Here is an 18,391-nt window from a genome sequence, read left to right on the forward strand (position 1 = left end):
CCATTTCCAAGGTTGGTTTATGCTAAGAATAGAGTTACGGCAATAGTATTTTTTAACTAGTGGGGTTTGGTTGATTTAACATACTGTGTATTACAGGGTGGAAGATCTCTACGACTGTTCTGCACAATCTGATAAAGTGTCAATAGTATCCCGTCATTAAAATGCATCCACGCCAATATATTTCACTGTAATGTGGAATGTTTACATACGTCAGTTATTAAGTGTACGTTATATGTCAACCACGTAAGGTTAGAAAGGTTGGCTCTGTTGCTAACAAGTATCTACTGCGCAGGGTTAGAGGACCCAGTATAGGAGTCCTTTTTTCCCTAATATCCTGCCCACTGCACAATCAAAACAAACCAACTCTAAACCTCAAGTTTATCCACTCTCCTGTCCAACCAACTCACTATTCAAAATTCATACTTACCTGCTTCCCAAAGGAAGTTACTATATGGACTTAATTTGAAAATTGGTAATGGATAGGGATCGAAAAATATGAATGCAGGGTAAAAATGGGAATATTCCCCATCTGAGAATAGATTTGTGGGGATGGAACAAAAAGTGACCAAAAAAAAGGGACTTTTGTCTTCCTTCCACTATAACTGGTTTTGCTTGCAACTTCTAAGAACCACTTGTCCCTTTTTCTTCCTGAGGGAAGATATTTCTGCTGTAACATTGCATAGAAAATTTTACTATTACACTGGATGTAAATTTCAGTCTAAAGGAACATCTTTATTAAACAGATTGGCTTCTAAATGAACATGGGCTTGGGAGATGAGGAATTCTCATTCAAATGAGGTATTCATGACTGTGAAGGGGAAGTAATTTGCGACAGGAAAATATATGAAGAAACTGATAATCCAACACATAAATCATAAAGTATTATGTAAAAAGTAGTGTCTTCACGCAATCTCACAACTTGTTGACCCAGGTTGTGTTTATAACCTATAATTAACTTCTTGAGATGTGGGTGTTTAAAAACAAATCCTGAATACAGCTTATTTTCATCCAAGGCTATAGTCAATTGCCTAAAATAAATCCAAGGCTACAGTCAAAGGTCTAAAATAAATAACAGCTTTTATTTTTGCACTAAATCAGATTTGGCTTTCATTAGCCACATACAAGTATTTCAAGTGAACCTCTGACCTGAATTACCTGCATAATTTAGAATATTATTTCAAGTAGCCTCATGTAGACTATTTAAAGTATCTAATTATACTCAGGAAGGCTTTTCTTAGCAGAAAATTAAAATGAAAAAAGAAAGAAGAAATATAACGAAAAATTGATCCTGCCTAAAGATTTAAAATAAAGAAAATTAAAATGCAAGTGAACTAGAAAGATGTCTAGAATAACCTTACTATATAAAAGAGGTCTTACAAATTAGTAAAAAAAAAAAAAAAACTACCACCCCAAAACAAGATTAGTCACAAAAGAAAAACTAATACCTAACCAAAAAATGATTAATTTTTTTACCTATCAAATTGACAAAGATTGTTTCATCACTGGCAATGGTACAAGAGAATGAACACTAACCTCTGGTGAGGTACAATATTTACAAGAGCAATCAAAATGTCTTCATGTTCACAACCTCTAACCTGAGTTCCACTTACATGAAACTACAAGTGTTGTACAAAATAATTTATGTACAGATATGTTTGCTGCAAGCACCTATAGGGGGAAAAAAAAACCTGAAATATTGAATATCCAACAAGGGACTGATTATGTAGCTATAATATAGAATACTGTACAATTACTAACCATATTGTAGGGACACAGGAAAATGATTAATGTGAAATAAGTGGGTGATAGAACACCACAGGCATGACCTAATTTTATTATATATAGATATATCTATAAGATATGTACCTGTCCATCTCCTCAGCCGCCACTTAACCTGTCCATGACCACTGGTAACCAGAACCCGGTCTTTCCTTGTTATTAATCCAACTCCAAAATGGTAAACCCAGTGCTCTCTTTGCTTCAAATTTTCTCGTAAGGAAATTCAAATGTTCTGGTACCCTCTTAACAACTGTCCCATTTTTCTTCCTTTTAATATCAATTTAATAAGTAATTAATACCCACTGCTTCTAAAATAAACGTGTTAATTTACAAAAAGCTTTCAATACATGTATTAACTCATTTGATTTTCAAAACCTAAGAATTTTTATTGTACTTTTTTTGAGGTGAGAAAACAAAGATCAGAAGTTGACTTTTCCAAGGTCTCATTAATTGGTGACTCAGGGACTCAAACCTCAGTAAAACACTCCTTTCTACTGGTCTACCCCCACTTTACCCAAAACTACACCTTCAAAGTACCTAATGCTTTGTTTTACAAGTAATAATGACCCAATAAATCTCTTTGAATTTCAGCCTTGCTAAACCAAAAGTTTTAATCCATGAGAGCAGGCTTAAACCTTAAGTGTTCTAAATTTTCAGTAATACCAAATAAGCTTTGAAAAGAAAAACAGAAATTAACTAATGACCTCTGGTGTTATTTTATTTAGAAAAATACATATAGCACTGAAGCCACAAGATTGTAATTTTTTTTTCTTTTAAATGCTATACTACTTAGATATAAGGTAATCCTGGATAATAAGAGTATTTACACAATGAATACAAAATAAATATAACTGAAAAACAAATTAGTTATCCATTGATTCATTTTGCATTCCCCTTGTTCACCTTCTGTTTCATTTTTCTTTGCCTTTTGTAAACCTTTTTCTTTCTTGCTTTCAAATCGACTTTTGGCTCTGGTTTGACCCACTGTATTTCTATCGGTTTTTCCTCAGCTGGTATGACAAAAACATCTGCAGTGGGATCATGTGGAAGAATAGTCTTTGGTTCTTTCTTTCTCAGTTTCTGCACCTCTTTAACTTGCTGTTTCTCTTTGTACTTTGCAGCTGTGATGGATCTTATGATACGCCGATGCTAGAAACAAAAATGTATTAGATGCTTTTGAAATACAAATAAATGTTTTATATGTGGCAAGGACATTAACGTATCAACCCTATCTCCTTTCACCTCATGTCATTAAAAGAAAAATAGTAATTTGCAAGACTGTGTGCAGCAAAAATCAAATTCAGTTTCACAGTTAACAGAATAGTGATTATTTGACAGAATTATTTTGGCCAAAGAGTTCTGGGACATAGAGGACCACTCAACAGCAAAAATAGCTTACCATGTTTGGTGACTGGTAGTGAGGATTTTCATACAAAGTTGGTCCTCCAAAACTTCCTTGGAAAATTTTTATGAGATTTAAGACAAAACGAGGTCCTATTTCTACAAGAGCAGCATCTTCTTCTATGATCTTTAATAAAAAGGAAACAGCCATTTTGGTTTGGATATACTATTCCTAAAAGGTGTATGGGCTAGAACCTCATTACAAATGTGCCCTAAAAAAACGAAAGTGAAGGTGGAGATGAAACTTCACAAGTGCCAAATAAGTCTTTTCTGAAATGTGTTACAATTCAAGTAGTTGACATGGGAAAATAAACGTTGTTTCAGTGTGTTCTTTTAAAACTGAGTAATTTGAACTTGGTTCGCATCTTGCCTCTCACAATGCATGGATTCTTGAAAAACTGATTAAAATGAATTTTTAAAACTGCAACTACTATAACAAAATGTGTTGAAACACGCTACAGGAACCCTTTAAAAAGTTAAATCAACCCCTAAGTTGTTTTTATAAATCCAATTCAAATTAAATTGAAAGGTATATAAAAGTATAGTACATGGTCAAATTTATTTCTGATTGAGGCAACTTCTGAATTACAAATATTAACATTGTTTATTGGTTCAGGTATGTCTTCCCTCAGTTTGCAAGGTATCCAATATAACAACACATGAAGAAGAGCCCAGTTAACTTCATATGCAGTCTAAAATTTCATTTTGCTGTTCTCTTCCCCCTCTCCACCTTTCTGCAGACTTATCCTGCCAAACTCCTGCTTCGCAGAATCACCTCTCCTCCTGAGTTACTGTATGACTCATCTAATAGTTCTTAATAAATGCCTTCTACAGAGGTTATGTTTTTGTAAGTCTTTATCACACCCACCTACCCTCCCCAGGTAAGATTCTAATCTCTTGAAAGAAACTTACATCCTTCATAGCACCTAGAACAAATCTAGAACTCAATTACCTCATGTATATTCAAACTATTTCCTTTTCATAAAATTAAATATATAGTAAATATACAGTAGTGATGTTTGTCTTAATTTATTTCAAAGTATAATTAAAAATTAATTAAAGCTAACCTGAAAGTTCCGAAACCATATCCTATTATCCAAAATGGTGAAAGTAAACACATGGTCCACAAATGGCTGGCTTTTGGGATGATACCGTGGTGTACTAAAGATCTAGTAAGAAAAAAAAAAAAAAAAAAAAAGGAAAAGGAAAAGTCTGTTAGCTCCTTAAACGATATAACATGTATATATTAGTTTTAGGTAGCTGAGTTAAAAAGTCCAAAGGAAGAGACACTCATTTGTAATGTATTACTAAAAATGCTTTCTGGAAAAGATATTTACCTGAATTAAGAGTTCTTTTAACAAAGCATAATGTGGTAATTCATCAAATGCCTACAAAGATAAGTGAACATATTATTTGACAACAGCAGAGTGCTTTGTTTAAAACTGATTTTTTATGTTAACTAAACTGAATCATACAACTATACCCACTAAAAACAACCATGCAGAGTGAAAAATTAGATTTCACACACTAAATGAAAAACTTACAGGGTCAAAAGACAAAAGGGGCCGAGAACCTTTCAAACAGTTTCCAGTCATCTTCAGTTCAGCTAAGGTATGAACTAGAAAAATTGCAACAAAAAAAGTTATAACTTTGGCACAATTATCCCAAAAGATTTTCAATTTTCTCATAAAAAAATGTTAAATTGAGTCAACTTACTATTTTGAACTAGGAATTTAGCAGATGGTCCATGAGGTGAATTTGAAAGCCTGAAAAATATGAAGGAAGCTTTTTCTACTAATTAGAATTCAGAATGTGGTAAATGCTTATTATCAATTCATAGTTAAAAGACACAATGCTCAAAATACTCATATATTAAATTTTCTTTAAGGTTTTAACTTTTGTGAAATCAAGTGAGTTTACTTCATCCCCTGGCTCTGTCTTTTTACCCAAAAAAAAAAAAAAGAGACTGAAAGGAGTCTACAATATTAGAAGTACAAAGAATAAATCCATTTAAAAGAACAAGTTCCACCCCAATCTTACTTAATACATTCTCTTACCACATATAGAGATCTAGTTTCTTCTTAGCTTCAAAATAGATACATTTATTGCAGTTTTTCATTTCACAAACCTAAATAGAGCAAAGTATAGAAAAATGAAGTAAATAATAAAATGAGAACTAAAGTAATTCAATGCAATTAAGACCTACATTCTTCCAAAAATATTTAAGCAAACTAATGGCCTACAAAGGTATAAACCTAGATAAATTTATTTATTCACAGAAAGAAATCTTTTAAGTTCCTCGTAGGTATTCTACCCAAGGTAAACTTGATACTCTGCTCACTTTTTGGTGGAAACATCTACTCTTTCTCACCCAGTATTAAACGCAACTGGCCTCATTTCTGGTTACTGGGAACCTCCTCTTCTGACCAGTCCTCTGTATAAACTACAAAGACTAAAAACAGATACCCTAGGGATAAAGCAAAATACAATTAGCCTCACTAATCTTAGGAAAATATAGTCCTTATAGAACCAAACACATCCTTTATAATGGTTATTCTGATTTTTAACTAGTTTTTTATTTTAAGCTCAAACAAATTTAACCTTTTTCTTCCTCATTTATACTATCATTTCTGTGATTTGTTTCCATAAAATCACTAAGGGATTGGTGAAAAGTAGAACTATGCGAAAACTATTTCAAGTTGAATTAAACTTCAACATCTTGAAGGTTTACAAAATCACACTTGAGAAATATACAAAAGCAATACAGGAGTGAAGTACCATACTATTGTAGTATTCACAAACTATCTGATATGATATTCATAAACTTGAAACTCTTTAAACCTAACAAAAAATTCTTAGGCCAACTTCATGGACTGTGTAGATGTCTGACCACTGTGCTATACACCTGAAGCTGAGTAATACTGAATGTCAACTATAATTTAATATATATATATATATATATATATACATACATAGGTATATATTATATACACACACACACATATAGTCACAGGATGTGGGGTACAGCACAGGGAATAGTGTCAATGGAATTGTAACAGCTATATATGATGTCAGAGGGATAATAGATTGGGGGAGGAGGGTTATCCCTTTGTGAGGGGTGAAATGTCTAACTATTACATTGTTTTGTACACCTGAAACGAATAAAAAAAATTCTTATGTCAAATGCTTTTGTTTCTTACTGGTCTTGGAATAAACACAGCAACATTCCATCGGCAGTTTTCTAGTCCAGCCTCAGTTGCTGGAAACCCATACCATTTTACTTCTTCTGTCTTCACTTGACTTGTTTATGGCCTCTCTCTGCCATTAGAATGTAAGCTCCACAATGACAGGGGTGTTGTTTTGTAAAACATGTTTCCATGGCACATAGAGCAATACCACGATATAGCAGAGGTTCAAAATTTATGCTAAATGAATAAAAGTCTTTCTAACAGCCAAAGAAAATTATGTTTAAAAAATTCTAAGTCTTTAAACATCTGCTGTAAAATGTAAGGTTAGTATCTTCAACAACACTTTGAAAATTTAACCTATTACTAGTTGGTAATACCATAAGAGCAAATACCACATGCATCACTTTTAATACTGACAAAATGCTTTTTACAATGTGGGGTTTTAAAAATATTTAATGAGTTTTTAATTATATTTCATATATGCTGATTGTAGTTTTTGTATGAATACCTACTAAGCAATTTGCATTATCTTAGACATAATGAGAGAAAAAAATGAGAGAATCCTTGTTCCCAGTAAATGTTCATGTGCTTGTTTGGACAAAGAAATACAAGAATCATCAAGAAACAATATATACTGAATATAAGATAAAATATAAGATATGGACAGTGAATACTATAAAAATTTAGTAGATTATTGAAGATTTAATAAAATCTAAGTATATTTTACAAAACAATTTAAAAGTCACTGAATAATTGACTTTTTAAAATGAATATTAGTGTTCCAAAATATTTTGTTCCTAAATACAGTGTTCTTAGAACATTTTACTTTAATTAGTTTCTAAAATTACCTCGTTAATCACAAATAACTTATCTTTACGATCCATTTTAGTGTCTATAAAAAGAAAAAAGAAAAAGCAAGTAAACAAAAGATTTCAAAGCTTCTTTAATCAAATCACACATTCTTTCTAGAAAATACTTTTAAAAGTTTTTATAATCTTCAGTTTAAATGAAATTTTATTAATATTCAAAACGATCAGATCTGAAAACACATGACCTCTTTAAAACTTTTAAATGTAAAAACGAGATTAAAAATACTCCTCAAGAATTATAAAAAATGTAAGCAGTGGTTCTCAGACTTTCTGTATTCTATGAATCTCTTTCAAAAAGGAAAAATTCTCACAACTGAAGATTATGTTCTAGGACTCCCACTTAAGGAACACTCACTTTAAGAAACTAAAATGTGAAGTGATGAAAATTTCTTTCCATTTGAATCACAGTTGCCAAAGAAAACTAATAAAAATAAATGGTTTGGGATTACCATGGGAAAAAGGAAACCAATACAAATTAAAATTTATCTTATTAGTTTCAAAGATCTGAAGATATAACAGTACATCACAGTTTGAGAAACATTGATCTAACCAACCAAGTTATTACCCAGAATTAAAACCAAAGGCATCTCCCAACACAGGCACAAAGATAGCTGCATGATGACACTGCCACAGTTCTAAACTTGAAACTAGACGTTCTTCATTTGCTTGTAAGATACCCCGTTGCTAAAAACATTAGCTTGGCATTTAGAAGCAGGCTGAGCTCCAACTTAAAGGTGCCTGAAATCCTACTCCAGGTCCATTATTTTTTAAATAAGAAGTTTTTTTTTTGTTTTGTTTTTTTGTTTTTTTAATGCAGAAAGCAATACATGGCAGTCCTGAATCATTTCAAAGGACAAACCATGACCTCTGAGAGAATTACAGTGAAAGCATTTCTGGACCTGCAAGAAATGTTTCAATAATTAGGATGTATCTGTTTAAGAAAGTGAAGAGAATGTTTAATAAATTCTGCAAAAACTTTCTGACAAAATGTGAACTGGAAACATCTTGGCACTGAAAAGATATACTTCTGAGGAGTAGTGGTTCTTTATCTCACAAGATTGAAAAACTGAAGTGTGACGTGAAATGTGAATACATAAATAGGCAAGTTTATAAACATAAATTTTAAAGTATATGACATAAAGGCACCTGCTTTAGAATGAGGCATCAACATTCTTAAGTCTTGCATTAAATGTCTTGTTCTGAAATTTATTCCTCTAGAAGAAAAGATGAGAATCCGTTCCTTATTTTTCCACTTGCCCTAAAGAAAAAGAAATTGTTAAGATTTTGAGTCTCATACTGAACCTACCTTGATTGGTTGTTTGTTTAAAGATAAAGCTTCCAAGTGTAGCAAGCCAAACAATCCTGACCTAACCCTTTAATTCAGTCACTCAACAGCATTCACTAATCTCAGCTGCCATCCAGAAATGCTCTCCTTTGCTCCCTTACCTTTTTTGTTTCTTTTTTCTTCATTTCTCCAATTCCTCATCCTAACTCTAAAGATTCTTAGCCTTTTTTATTTCTGTTCTCTCCAGGACACAGTTCTTATAATCACTCTCACAGCTTCAACTGCCAACTCTACAAAAAGGTAAAGAACTGTCTCCCAACCCTACTAATCTCAAATTCAATCCTAGAATACTTAAACCTTAAATCTGGTACATTTCCTTATTATTTATTTTTCTGATGATGTCACCACCATTTCAGTCCCCCAGGCTTTGAATCTTCCACCTGCCCATATTCTCTCCTATCATAAGCACTACTAAATGCTGTCAATTTCTCTTTGCAACAACTTTTAATCCTTTCCTATTCCCTCTGCCCTCCTTCAGATCATTAGGATCTTATATCAACTACAAATCTTTTAAATGGCTAGCTAGCCTTCCAGGGAGGAGTTCCTGCAATAGATATGACAGAGTAGCACCAGCTTAATCTTAAAGAACTGCTCCAATCACATTCTTACCTCCCAGCATTTTCTAAACAAAATCCAAAATGACATAGTTTTTAACATTCGATTCTAAAATACATTTATATTTTCACCTCAGATTGTCCCAAATCAATCCTACACTTTAGCCAATCAGGCTTTATTTCTTTAAGTTTTCAGCATTTCCCACAGTTCAACACCTTTGATTGTTTTTGTGCTCTCCTTGTATTGTTCCTTCTCATTTCTGAATATCAAAATTCTGTCCTTTGAGATCCAGCTCAAAGGCAAACTCCTTCATGATCCCTTACCAGATTATCCTAGGGTAAAAGTAATTACATTCTGCACATCAATAGGATTTTTCTTATTATGACTCAGATCAAGGGATGAGAGCACTAATTTACTGAAAATCTACTGGAGGTGCCGATTATTCTTCACCAAAAGTAAATCACATTTCCTTCCTCCTAATAATATGCAGATGAGCAAAGAGCTGTTAATAGCAAGGCTAGAATTCAAACCCATCTTTCATTCCTCAGCGTTAACTCCTTTCCTAGTGCTTGCCACCACACCACAGTCATGTATTCATCATTTACTATGTGCTAGAGTACTATGCCAAGCTGGTGGGGGTTGGGGGCGCACAGAAATTAACAAATCAAAGACAATCCCTGACTCCACAGTATTCAATCTAGTTCAGGGAGCTCTCGGTTGAATGAAAGTTAGTCCAACATCTTGTGTTCACCTTCTTTTGAATAAAAACCATCGACTTATGTGAATTCTTAGTTTCCTTCTAAACTCCAACATATCAGGAAGAAGAGATAACGTCCCAGTTTTGCAATCCCAAAGCAGGGGAAACCTCATTTCGTACAGTGCCTATCACGTTAAAAGTTTGTTGAATACAAGTAGAGCTTGTACTATCTACTCTAGCTTTCGTTATCCCTCGAGAACTAAAGATCTAGTAAGTCAAAGTCATAGTCCCAAAGACAGCAACTTTTAAAGGACATTGCAAGCTTCAGGATCCCTGACTGACAGTAGTTGACTATGGCAGAACATGCGAATACGAATCACTGTAAGGATACACTAAACATCTAGGAATTACTTTAAGGGAAAGTTCTACCCTCCAAAGGACAAAAAGTGGAATAACTAGAAGACAGAACATTGGAACTGAGTACTCCGTTAGTCGATTCCCAGTGAGCCAGGTAAAAAGCTCTGAAACCCGCCGCGTTGCTTAGTCGGACGCACCCAAGAGGGCGACCACGTGCACGAGAATTAGATGTAAACGCGGTGGCTAGTCCCGCCAGGAGAGCTGAGACCCAGCTCCCGTAACACCTCGGCAACTCCAAAATCCCCAGACCTGTATTTAGGTAGGTAAACTCAGGGCAAGCGCGTGGAGCAGCGGCCGCAAGTGTAACTCGGGGGGGTAGTAGCTCCCCTTACCTGGCAAACGGGGCCTGGGATACGGTTTCTCTCTTCATTCTCCGCCTCCTCTGCCATATCACGCTGCTTAGGTGGCGGCCTGGCATCTTTTTCGCTTCTTTTTGGTCTCTTCGCTTGAACTGCCAAGCCTCCACGCCGCTTCCTCTTGGTCGCCGCCATCTTGCCTCGCCGCCTTCGCTCTTGGCCTTCCTTCCGGCTCGGCCGCTCGCTCCCCTTTCCGATCTCTATGGTACTGCGCGCTCGGCTCTGTGGTCCTCCAGCTCTACGGCGCCTCCTTCCGGCCTCTGTGGTACTGCACGCTCGGCTCTCTAGGCCTCGTTTAGCTCTATGGTGACGGTGGCCGATGTGGCCGGCCGATCTGAAAAGAGTGGCGGGATTTGCTCCATTTTCTCTACAATTCTTCCCGAGCTGCACTTAGCTTCCTCGGTGACCTGGCTGGGAAGGGTTCACAGGAGTCCAGACCTCACCGCAAAGGTAGGGTTTCTGCGCCTTGCGATCCTGGGACCAGTAAACAGATGCTGCCCCCGCGGCGGGCTGGTAAACCCGGTTGTCTGAGAGTCAAGGGGGATCTTTTGAGGAATGGGGCCCGCCTCCCCATTGCGTGTTCTGTTAGAGAAGAAAGGTTGGGGGCGCCAAAACCGACACTGGGGAAACTGGCCACAAGCAGAACGACAGTGTTTGTCTGTTTTCATTATTCGCAACTTTTCATGTGTTATTGCCCCCTTACAAAACAGGAAACCATAGCTTAGAGAGAGAAATAATTTCCCCCCAAAGGACAGACAGTTAAGTAGCAGTCCCCGGTCGGCCAAGATCAACGCCCAGGCCTCTTCCACTTCGCCTCAGCGCAGGTTGAGATCGCGGGCTTCTTCGCCAGCGTTGACGGGGAGTTTCATTGTCGGATCTCCCAGGTGTATCGTGATCCGCGGGAGCAGGTGTTGGCAGCAGGAGCATTGCTCCGGGCCAAATGTGCAGGAGACGATGCCCCTCCTAAACCAGCGGATCGAAGATGAGAATGATTACAGCTTGACGGCCAGCCTTGACAACGTCAGGAATCTCTCCACTATCTTAAAGGCTATTCATTTCCGAGAACACGCCACGTGTTTTGCTACTAAAAATGGAATCAAGGTTACAGTGGAAAATGCAAAGTGTGTGCAAGCAAATGCTTTTATTCAGGTATGGAAGAAGGTATCTTTAAGTCTGTGACATATGCTATTCCTTACCCAGTTTAATGAATTCCCAAGGTCTTAATAGACATTTAAGTTAGAGAACAATATCATTATTTGAATTTTTTTTTCATTCCTGGTAGGTAACAAATTCTTTCCCCGGCTTGTTTTACAGAGATAATGTCTTACAGAGTTAAAAATGTCTAAAATTGTTTTACAGAGTTAAAAATGTCTAAAATTTAAACTATAGGCCAGGTACTCTTCTCAGTGTTTTTTATATGTTTAACTAATTTAACCCTCACAATATGAGGTAGGCTCTGTTATTATTCCCATTTTACGTATGTGGAAACTGAAGCACAATTTAAGCGATTTGCCGAAAGTCCAACAGCTTGCAAGTGGCTGAGATGGGAATGAGAACCCAGAACATGTTTCTAGAGTATATACTCCTTACCACTACCTCCCTCTTATTTTTCTTCCTTTTATTGGTTATAATATAATCTGTTTATTCTTACAAAGTAGTATTTGTATGATTCAGATTTCAGATTTGATTCAATGTTTTTTCTGAACACCTAAGAGCACAGTATGACCTTGGATAAATAAGACATTCCTGTCCTCAAAAGAAATTGAAAACTAGTACCACTCATGCATTATTCAATTGTTTGGCTATTTTCTAAAAACAGGGGAGAGTCACATGGGGGATAGTTTAGATCCAATAAGTTATATGAAGGACTCTTCATAAAGTTTTGCATGGGACCTAAATCACTGTTACACCTTTAATTATTGAATAGTGTTGATAGCTGAAAAAGCTTAAGATGTTTGTATTGGTAATCAGAAATGATTTTAATGAGATTAACACAATATTGTTTTTTAGAAACATGTAAAGTGAAATCTAGAACCTTATGTGTGAGTTTTCATTCTTTAATTTTTTTCTTCGTTCCCTTTTTTTATAGGCTGGAATATTTCAAGAGTTTAAAGTTCAGGAAGAGCCTGTTACTTTTCGAATTAATTTAACTGTCCTTTTGGACTGCTTATCTATTTTTGGATCAAGTCCTATGCCAGGTGAACCATTTTATTAACATTATAACATAAAAGCATAGAGAATGGTCAAAAATACAGGAAAAGTTATTAGAATATAAGTAATATAAACATTTCTTTAGAAAATGGACTGCCAATTCACTTTTCATTGGTCACAATCATGGATTGTGACTTTAATATAAAATACTAATAGAAAGTGTGCTTATGGGTCCTTTCATATTTGCAAAAGTACTTACATTCATCTTTTTAAATTTACAAAGCTCTTAGGTTTTAAATTTCAACTGACCCAAAGAAGACTTCGTTTTAAATATCTTTAACAAGTGAAATATGTAGTAATTGCTTCTTTTCTCTAACTTGTCCAGAATTACAGTTTAGTGGCAGAGAAAAATCGAAACCAATTCTCCTGACTCCCAGTTTACCGCATTTAGAATTTGGTTACTGTTTTTTTCCATTAAGCCCTGTTTATAAATTATGTCTATTTTCCTAGATGCTTTCCTTTACAATATTTATATATTTTATTTGTTTAGGGAGTTTTTAGGAATAGTGAATTCAGTTGCTATGGATATAAAACTACAAGAAATTCCCAGAAGAATGATTTTATTTCATAGCAGTGGACTCTGAGATTGGCTAGGGAAAATTCAGTTATTGTTCCCTAGAAAATATATTTTAATTTTGTACTGACAATTCCATTATTAATTATACATCTTCTAACGCACCTGGTTTTTCATAAAAGCATCTGCCTTTCCCCATCCCTCACTATGGCTGTCCATCCTACAGTAAGGGAAAAGAGCCAGACTGTCCTGTCATACGTATTCCTCTCCCTCTCAAGTGGTTTGCAGTATTAAAACCCTAACCACCATTAACCACCCTCTCTTTTGCTCCCAATTTGATCTTAAAACTTAGGGAAATGTAAAGGATGTCTCCCAATAGGAAAGGCAGGAAGGATCCTTATAGTGAATACACTGACGTTATAGTACAGACAATATCAAAGCAATCCACTGTTGCACAAATTGAACCTTCAAGAGATAGCATATTCTGCAACCACTCTTAATTACAGTATTGGACCAAGTAGATGCTCCAACCTGAAATGTGTGTGTGCGCATGCACACACACACAATCAGAAGGTATTTCTGAGGTGTTTTGGCAAGCCGGGAAATTTCAGAGCATTACATTACATTTTGTTCTGCTTCCCAATTTTCTTGCAGTTATTTTTGGAATTGTCTACACACGACTATCATCAGGGAAGATGTGATCCTTTCTTAGAGAGACATACATATATGCTAGAAATTGGCAGAATAAAGTACCCTCGAGGACTTTTATGTATCAAAGCTAAGCCCAAAGTGATTTATTTTCATTGCAGGGATTTTAACTGCACTTCGAATGTGTTATCAAGGTTATGGTTACCCTTTGATGCTGTTTCTTGAAGAAGGAGGAGTGGTGACAGTCTGTAAAATCAATACGCAGGAGCCTGAGGAAACTCTGGATTTTGATTTCTGCAGCACCAATGTTATTAATAAAATCATTCTGCAGTCCGAGGGGCTCCGTGAAGCGTTTTCTGAATTGGATATGACAAGTGAGGTCCTACAGATCACCATGTCTCCTGACAAGCCTTACTTCAGGTACTTGAAAGCAGTATAATGATAGCTAATGTGGTTGATACTATCTGCCTACTTAGGCATTTGCTTAGGATGCAGAACTTTTATTATCCAGGTTCCTAGAATTTTCAGAACTTTGGAGAGCGTTTACTCTTACCTCCCACTTTTATTGATCAGGACACTCAGGACCCAGGAAGATTAACTCACTATTTAAAGCTTCCTAGTTAGGTAGTGTTGGTTTTTCTTTCCTTTCAAAAGGAAGTAGATAGATGTTTTCTATACATGGTTTATTCACTGAGTATCTATTGATCACCTACTGTTGCATATTTACCTTAGTAAGCATTACAGGAAGGAACAGCTTAAAATCAAGGTAAAGAGGAAATATGTGAAACAGCACAGAAGAACAAAACTGCATGACATTAAGTACCAAGATAATACCCAGAGATACTTAGGGAACCAACACACGAATACTTAGGGAGGACTGGTCAAGGTAAGCTTCCTAAGGGAGGGTAATTTTCAGCAGGAATACAATGTCAGAAACTATCAAGCTGCTCCTGAAATTTTGACCCAAAAATTATGAAATGCAAGTCTCTTTTTGGGATTAGAATCAATTTAGTGAGAGAATTTAAATATTCTCTTCTGAAATATTTCAGAATATTAATGAGTAAAGGATTTTTTAATATTTACTTTAGAAGAACTGAAGGCTCTTTTCATGGCAGTAGGCAGATAAAAACTGGACTCAAGTTCTGTTAAGATGTTAACCAAAATGGAAATCAGCGGAACCCTATTTAAGCAGTGATATGAATTAAAATTCCAGGCACTTCAGCAGTATTTCAGAGGACCCCCACCTAATGATCTCTCTCAGCATGGGTAACTGGATGGCTCATGGTTATCGTTTATCTCCTGTATGGGAAATGATCTGGTGGTGGGAACTGGGAGTTGAAATTTTTTTATGTTAAACTGGAGGTGCCCATGACACCAGAAAGTAGTTTAATATATAGATCTAGAGCTCGGGAGATCACTCTAGAATGTACTAGTCTCATCCATGGCTGGGCACGGACTAGATGGTTCAGAGAAAGAGGCTGTATTGCAAGAGAGGAAAAAGATAGATCCTGGGGAACACCAGCACCGAGGTCTCCTATCACTGCTCATATTGTACTTACCAGTGTGCTAATCCCATAGCAAATGGTGTGTTCTTGCAGATGGTAAACTCTCCGCACAAACTGCTGATGTTACCAAGCAAGGAAAACTTCATAAAACAGCCTGAGGAGCTACCTAAGATACAGGAAAGCCATAATTGCTTGGTATGGCAGTAAAGGTAGGGAGCAGAACCCCAGCCTTGCAGCTGACGTAGATAAGACTCTTCCATCACTCCTCAACTCGCTCTCCTCTGTTATATATTTCCAATTTAAGGATGAGGAAAGGTCAGTATCAGAGTAAGATTAACGTAATGAAATGGATTCCTTTTAGGACTGATGTTACTCAAAGCTGTTTATTGGTTGCTAGTTTCCCTGTATCCCCACAGCATCCTGTGGGAGTCTTTATTATGGTGATTGTTATAGTGTATTGTCCACATTTGTTTACATATCTGTTTCACTCTCTAGGACAAGTTTCTTAAGGAAGTGTTTATTTGGTGCCTAACATGGCTTATTGTTGGACCAATGACTAAATGACTTGCTCATTTTCTACTATAGGTTATCTACTTTTGGGAATGCAGGAAGCTCCCACCTTGACTATCCCAAAGATTCTGATTTGATGGAATCATTTAATTGTACTCAGACCCAGGTCAACAGGTCAGTTCGTAATAGAGAAGTTGCCATTGGTGATGGTGAGATTAAGTATCAAATTTCTATTAAATAATTTTTTTTAAACTTTCACTCTGTTTATGAAAGTGTAGCATTTAAAAAAATATGAACAGTAGGGCTCTGGGTTTACTTGGCGATTTTGGATTTTAATAGTAGATGATTTTTTTTTAATGAAGAGAAAATACGTATTAGCAAATTTGGACAAGTATTGGAATTTATTTTTATATTTGCTACTTAGTAGTTCTTGGCTAATTTTTGTCCTTTACTTAGTTATGAGCACTGCTTTAAGTGTGTCCAAATAACAGCTTTTGGTTTACTCTTCTACAGATACAAGATTTCTTTACTGAAACCCTCTACAAAGGCATTAGTCCTGTCTTGTAAGGTATCTATTCGGACAGATAACCGAGGATTCCTCTCATTACAGTATATGATTAGAAACGAAGATGGACAGATATGCTTTGTGGAATATTACTGCTGCCCTGACGAAGTTCCTGAATCTGAATCTTGAGTATGACAGTACATTGTGACATTTATGTACACATTCATGATAGGTCCTGTTCTCATTCTGGGTATAGTACTCTTCATGATTTCTTACTGGATTTTCTCAAGTGAAGAAACATGGAGGAGATAGGAGCAAGATCCTTGTATCCTAATAGTTGCTGTATATCTTGTCAGTAAGTGTTTTCATGGAGTCATAGATTATCCAGTACTGGACTATCCTGTGGTTCTGTCTTTTGAACTCATCGGAATCATTACGAACCAAGATAGACAAATTAATTCTATTCTATTTAAGTAGGACATTTCAAGAGTCTAAAATTCAATTTGATGAAGCCATATCTGAAATGTTCTTTTGTTTATTTACTATTAGAAAAAGCAAAGGCATACGGGCATTGCTTATTAGTTTGAATCTAGAGAATATATCTTAAAGCAATGATTCTCAAAAGTGCTGTGCCCGGACAGACAGCATCAGCGTCACCTGGAAACTTGTCAGAAACTCTGACAGTGGGCCAGCAATGTCCAATTTAGAAAGCTCTCCTGCTGCCCACCCCCCAGGAAATTCTGATATATGCTAAAATTTGAGAATCACTGTTTTGAAGGATACTTGAAAAACAAAAAATAGCGTTGAATTGATTAATTGCATTGAACTGATTGCATTTATCTGTGGTTTCTTCACAAATCTGCTAAAGGTTAGGCATCGCCAAACAAGTCTGAATAATTAAATGACTTATTTTTAAAGTTACATTTTGAAGAAATCTCTGAACAAGATAAACAGTCTTTAGAGGTACAGATGTTCTTCAAAACAGTTCCTCAAAACTGTTCAGTGCAGTGAGCACTTGTTAGATACCTTCTACTTCCCTATAAGAGTTTCTCAACCAAACCAAGGTATACAAAACCAGTTAAGTGATTTTTCATTTCTTGGCTAATTTTCAATGAAATGATTTTGTGGCGTGTCAGTATTTAATAAAATGTAATATTAAAACTATCTGACTTGTTTCCTAATAGAAAAAATACATAACTGAAATGAAGTTTCTGTACCAAGTAACAACAGCTCAGTGTCTCTAGGTGGGTGGCACCACTGGCCTTTTGGGTGGGAAGAAACTGCCATCCCAGTCCAGGATTCATTTAGCCTCCCTGTCCCTTACCCAATAATACCAATCATTGTGACCACCCCCTTCCCCAAATAAATAGTGCCCCCTACTATTGATGGTTGGGAACCATTGAATGATATTCACCAAAATCTGAGGGTGTATTTGGAATGTGCTACCATAAAACAGGCTACATAGTATTAGAGAAAATTGGTTTGGAGAGTAAAGCACTTCAGAGAAAGGCTCCCCCAGAACAGCTGTAAACACACTTCTCCCAGACACATGAGCAATTCTGTTATCTAGCCCAGGGTGAGGACCCTATAACTAGTCTCCCAAGCAATCTCGGATGCCCAGCTGGTACAAAAGAAGTTGGAATTTTTTGTACAGTATGTGTTCAAGAAGGAAAAGAATGAATCTATTAAATGTCCAATTTTTTTTTGTTCAAACACCAAGAACAGAGCAAATCTAAAACATAAGTATGAAAATATTTAATCAGTCAACATTTCAAGGACTACAATTTTCCTTTAAAATTAAAATAGTGCAGTTAGTTTTGGTTTTTGTTTACTGGTATCTCCAGTACCTAGAACAGTGCCTAGCATATAATAGCCATTCAATAAATATTTA

At 35.9% G+C, this 18,391-nt stretch overlaps 2 protein-coding genes across 3 annotated transcripts; one reads left to right on the top strand and one right to left on the bottom strand.

Moving 5' to 3' along the window:
* Positions 1-2,476: 2,476 nt before the first annotated feature.
* BRIX1 (biogenesis of ribosomes BRX1) lies at positions 2,477-10,844 on the bottom strand. The gene is made up of 10 exons (XM_074329017.1): positions 10,584-10,844; positions 8,384-8,495; positions 7,217-7,260; positions 5,238-5,308; positions 4,897-4,946; positions 4,725-4,798; positions 4,518-4,568; positions 4,248-4,349; positions 3,179-3,307; positions 2,477-2,928 (listed from the first exon to the last, which is right to left on the bottom strand). Exons 1-10 carry the CDS (start codon positions 10,740-10,742, stop codon positions 2,659-2,661), a joined length of 1,062 nt encoding a protein of 353 aa, XP_074185118.1. The 5' UTR covers positions 10,743-10,844; the 3' UTR covers positions 2,477-2,658.
* Positions 10,845-10,904: 60 nt separating this feature from the next.
* On the top strand, positions 10,905-17,664 carry RAD1 (RAD1 checkpoint DNA exonuclease). 2 transcript variants are annotated; one of them, XM_019737252.2, is made up of 6 exons: positions 10,905-11,057; positions 11,492-11,756; positions 12,697-12,805; positions 14,142-14,400; positions 16,071-16,169; positions 16,509-17,664. In XM_019737252.2, exons 2-6 carry the CDS (start codon positions 11,562-11,564, stop codon positions 16,687-16,689), a joined length of 843 nt encoding a protein of 280 aa, XP_019592811.2. In that variant the 5' UTR covers positions 10,905-11,057; positions 11,492-11,561; the 3' UTR covers positions 16,690-17,664. The 2 variants fall into 2 exon arrangements, with proteins under 2 accessions (XP_019592811.2, XP_019592812.2); XM_019737253.2 differs by having other exon boundaries at positions 10,920-11,057; positions 11,432-11,756.
* The last annotated feature ends 727 nt before the right edge of the window (positions 17,665-18,391 follow it).

Source organism: Rhinolophus sinicus, linkage group LG03 (genome assembly GCF_036562045.2).
Source record: "Rhinolophus sinicus isolate RSC01 linkage group LG03, ASM3656204v1, whole genome shotgun sequence".
NCBI classification, from domain to species: domain Eukaryota; kingdom Metazoa; phylum Chordata; class Mammalia; order Chiroptera; family Rhinolophidae; genus Rhinolophus; species Rhinolophus sinicus.

Coding starts and splice junctions, on each gene's coding strand:
- RAD1 (XM_019737252.2), top strand. CDS start 11,562: ATGCCCCTCCTAAACCAGCGGATCGAAGATGAGAATGATTACAGCTTG. Junction 11,757..12,696: donor AAGCAAATGCTTTTATTCAG/GTATGGAAGAAG, acceptor CTTTTTTTATAG/GCTGGAATATTTCAAGAGTT. Junction 14,401..16,070: donor CCTGACAAGCCTTACTTCAG/GTACTTGAAAGC, acceptor TTTCTACTATAG/GTTATCTACTTTTGGGAATG.
- BRIX1 (XM_074329017.1), bottom strand. CDS start 10,742: ATGGCGGCGACCAAGAGGAAGCGGCGTGGAGGCTTGGCAGTTCAAGCG. Junction 5,309..7,216: donor AGTTATTTGTGATTAACGAG/GTAATTTTAGAA, acceptor TGCTCTATTTAG/GTTTGTGAAATGAAAAACTG. Junction 2,929..3,178: donor ACTACCAGTCACCAAACATG/GTAAGCTATTTT, acceptor TTTTGTTTCTAG/CATCGGCGTATCATAAGATC.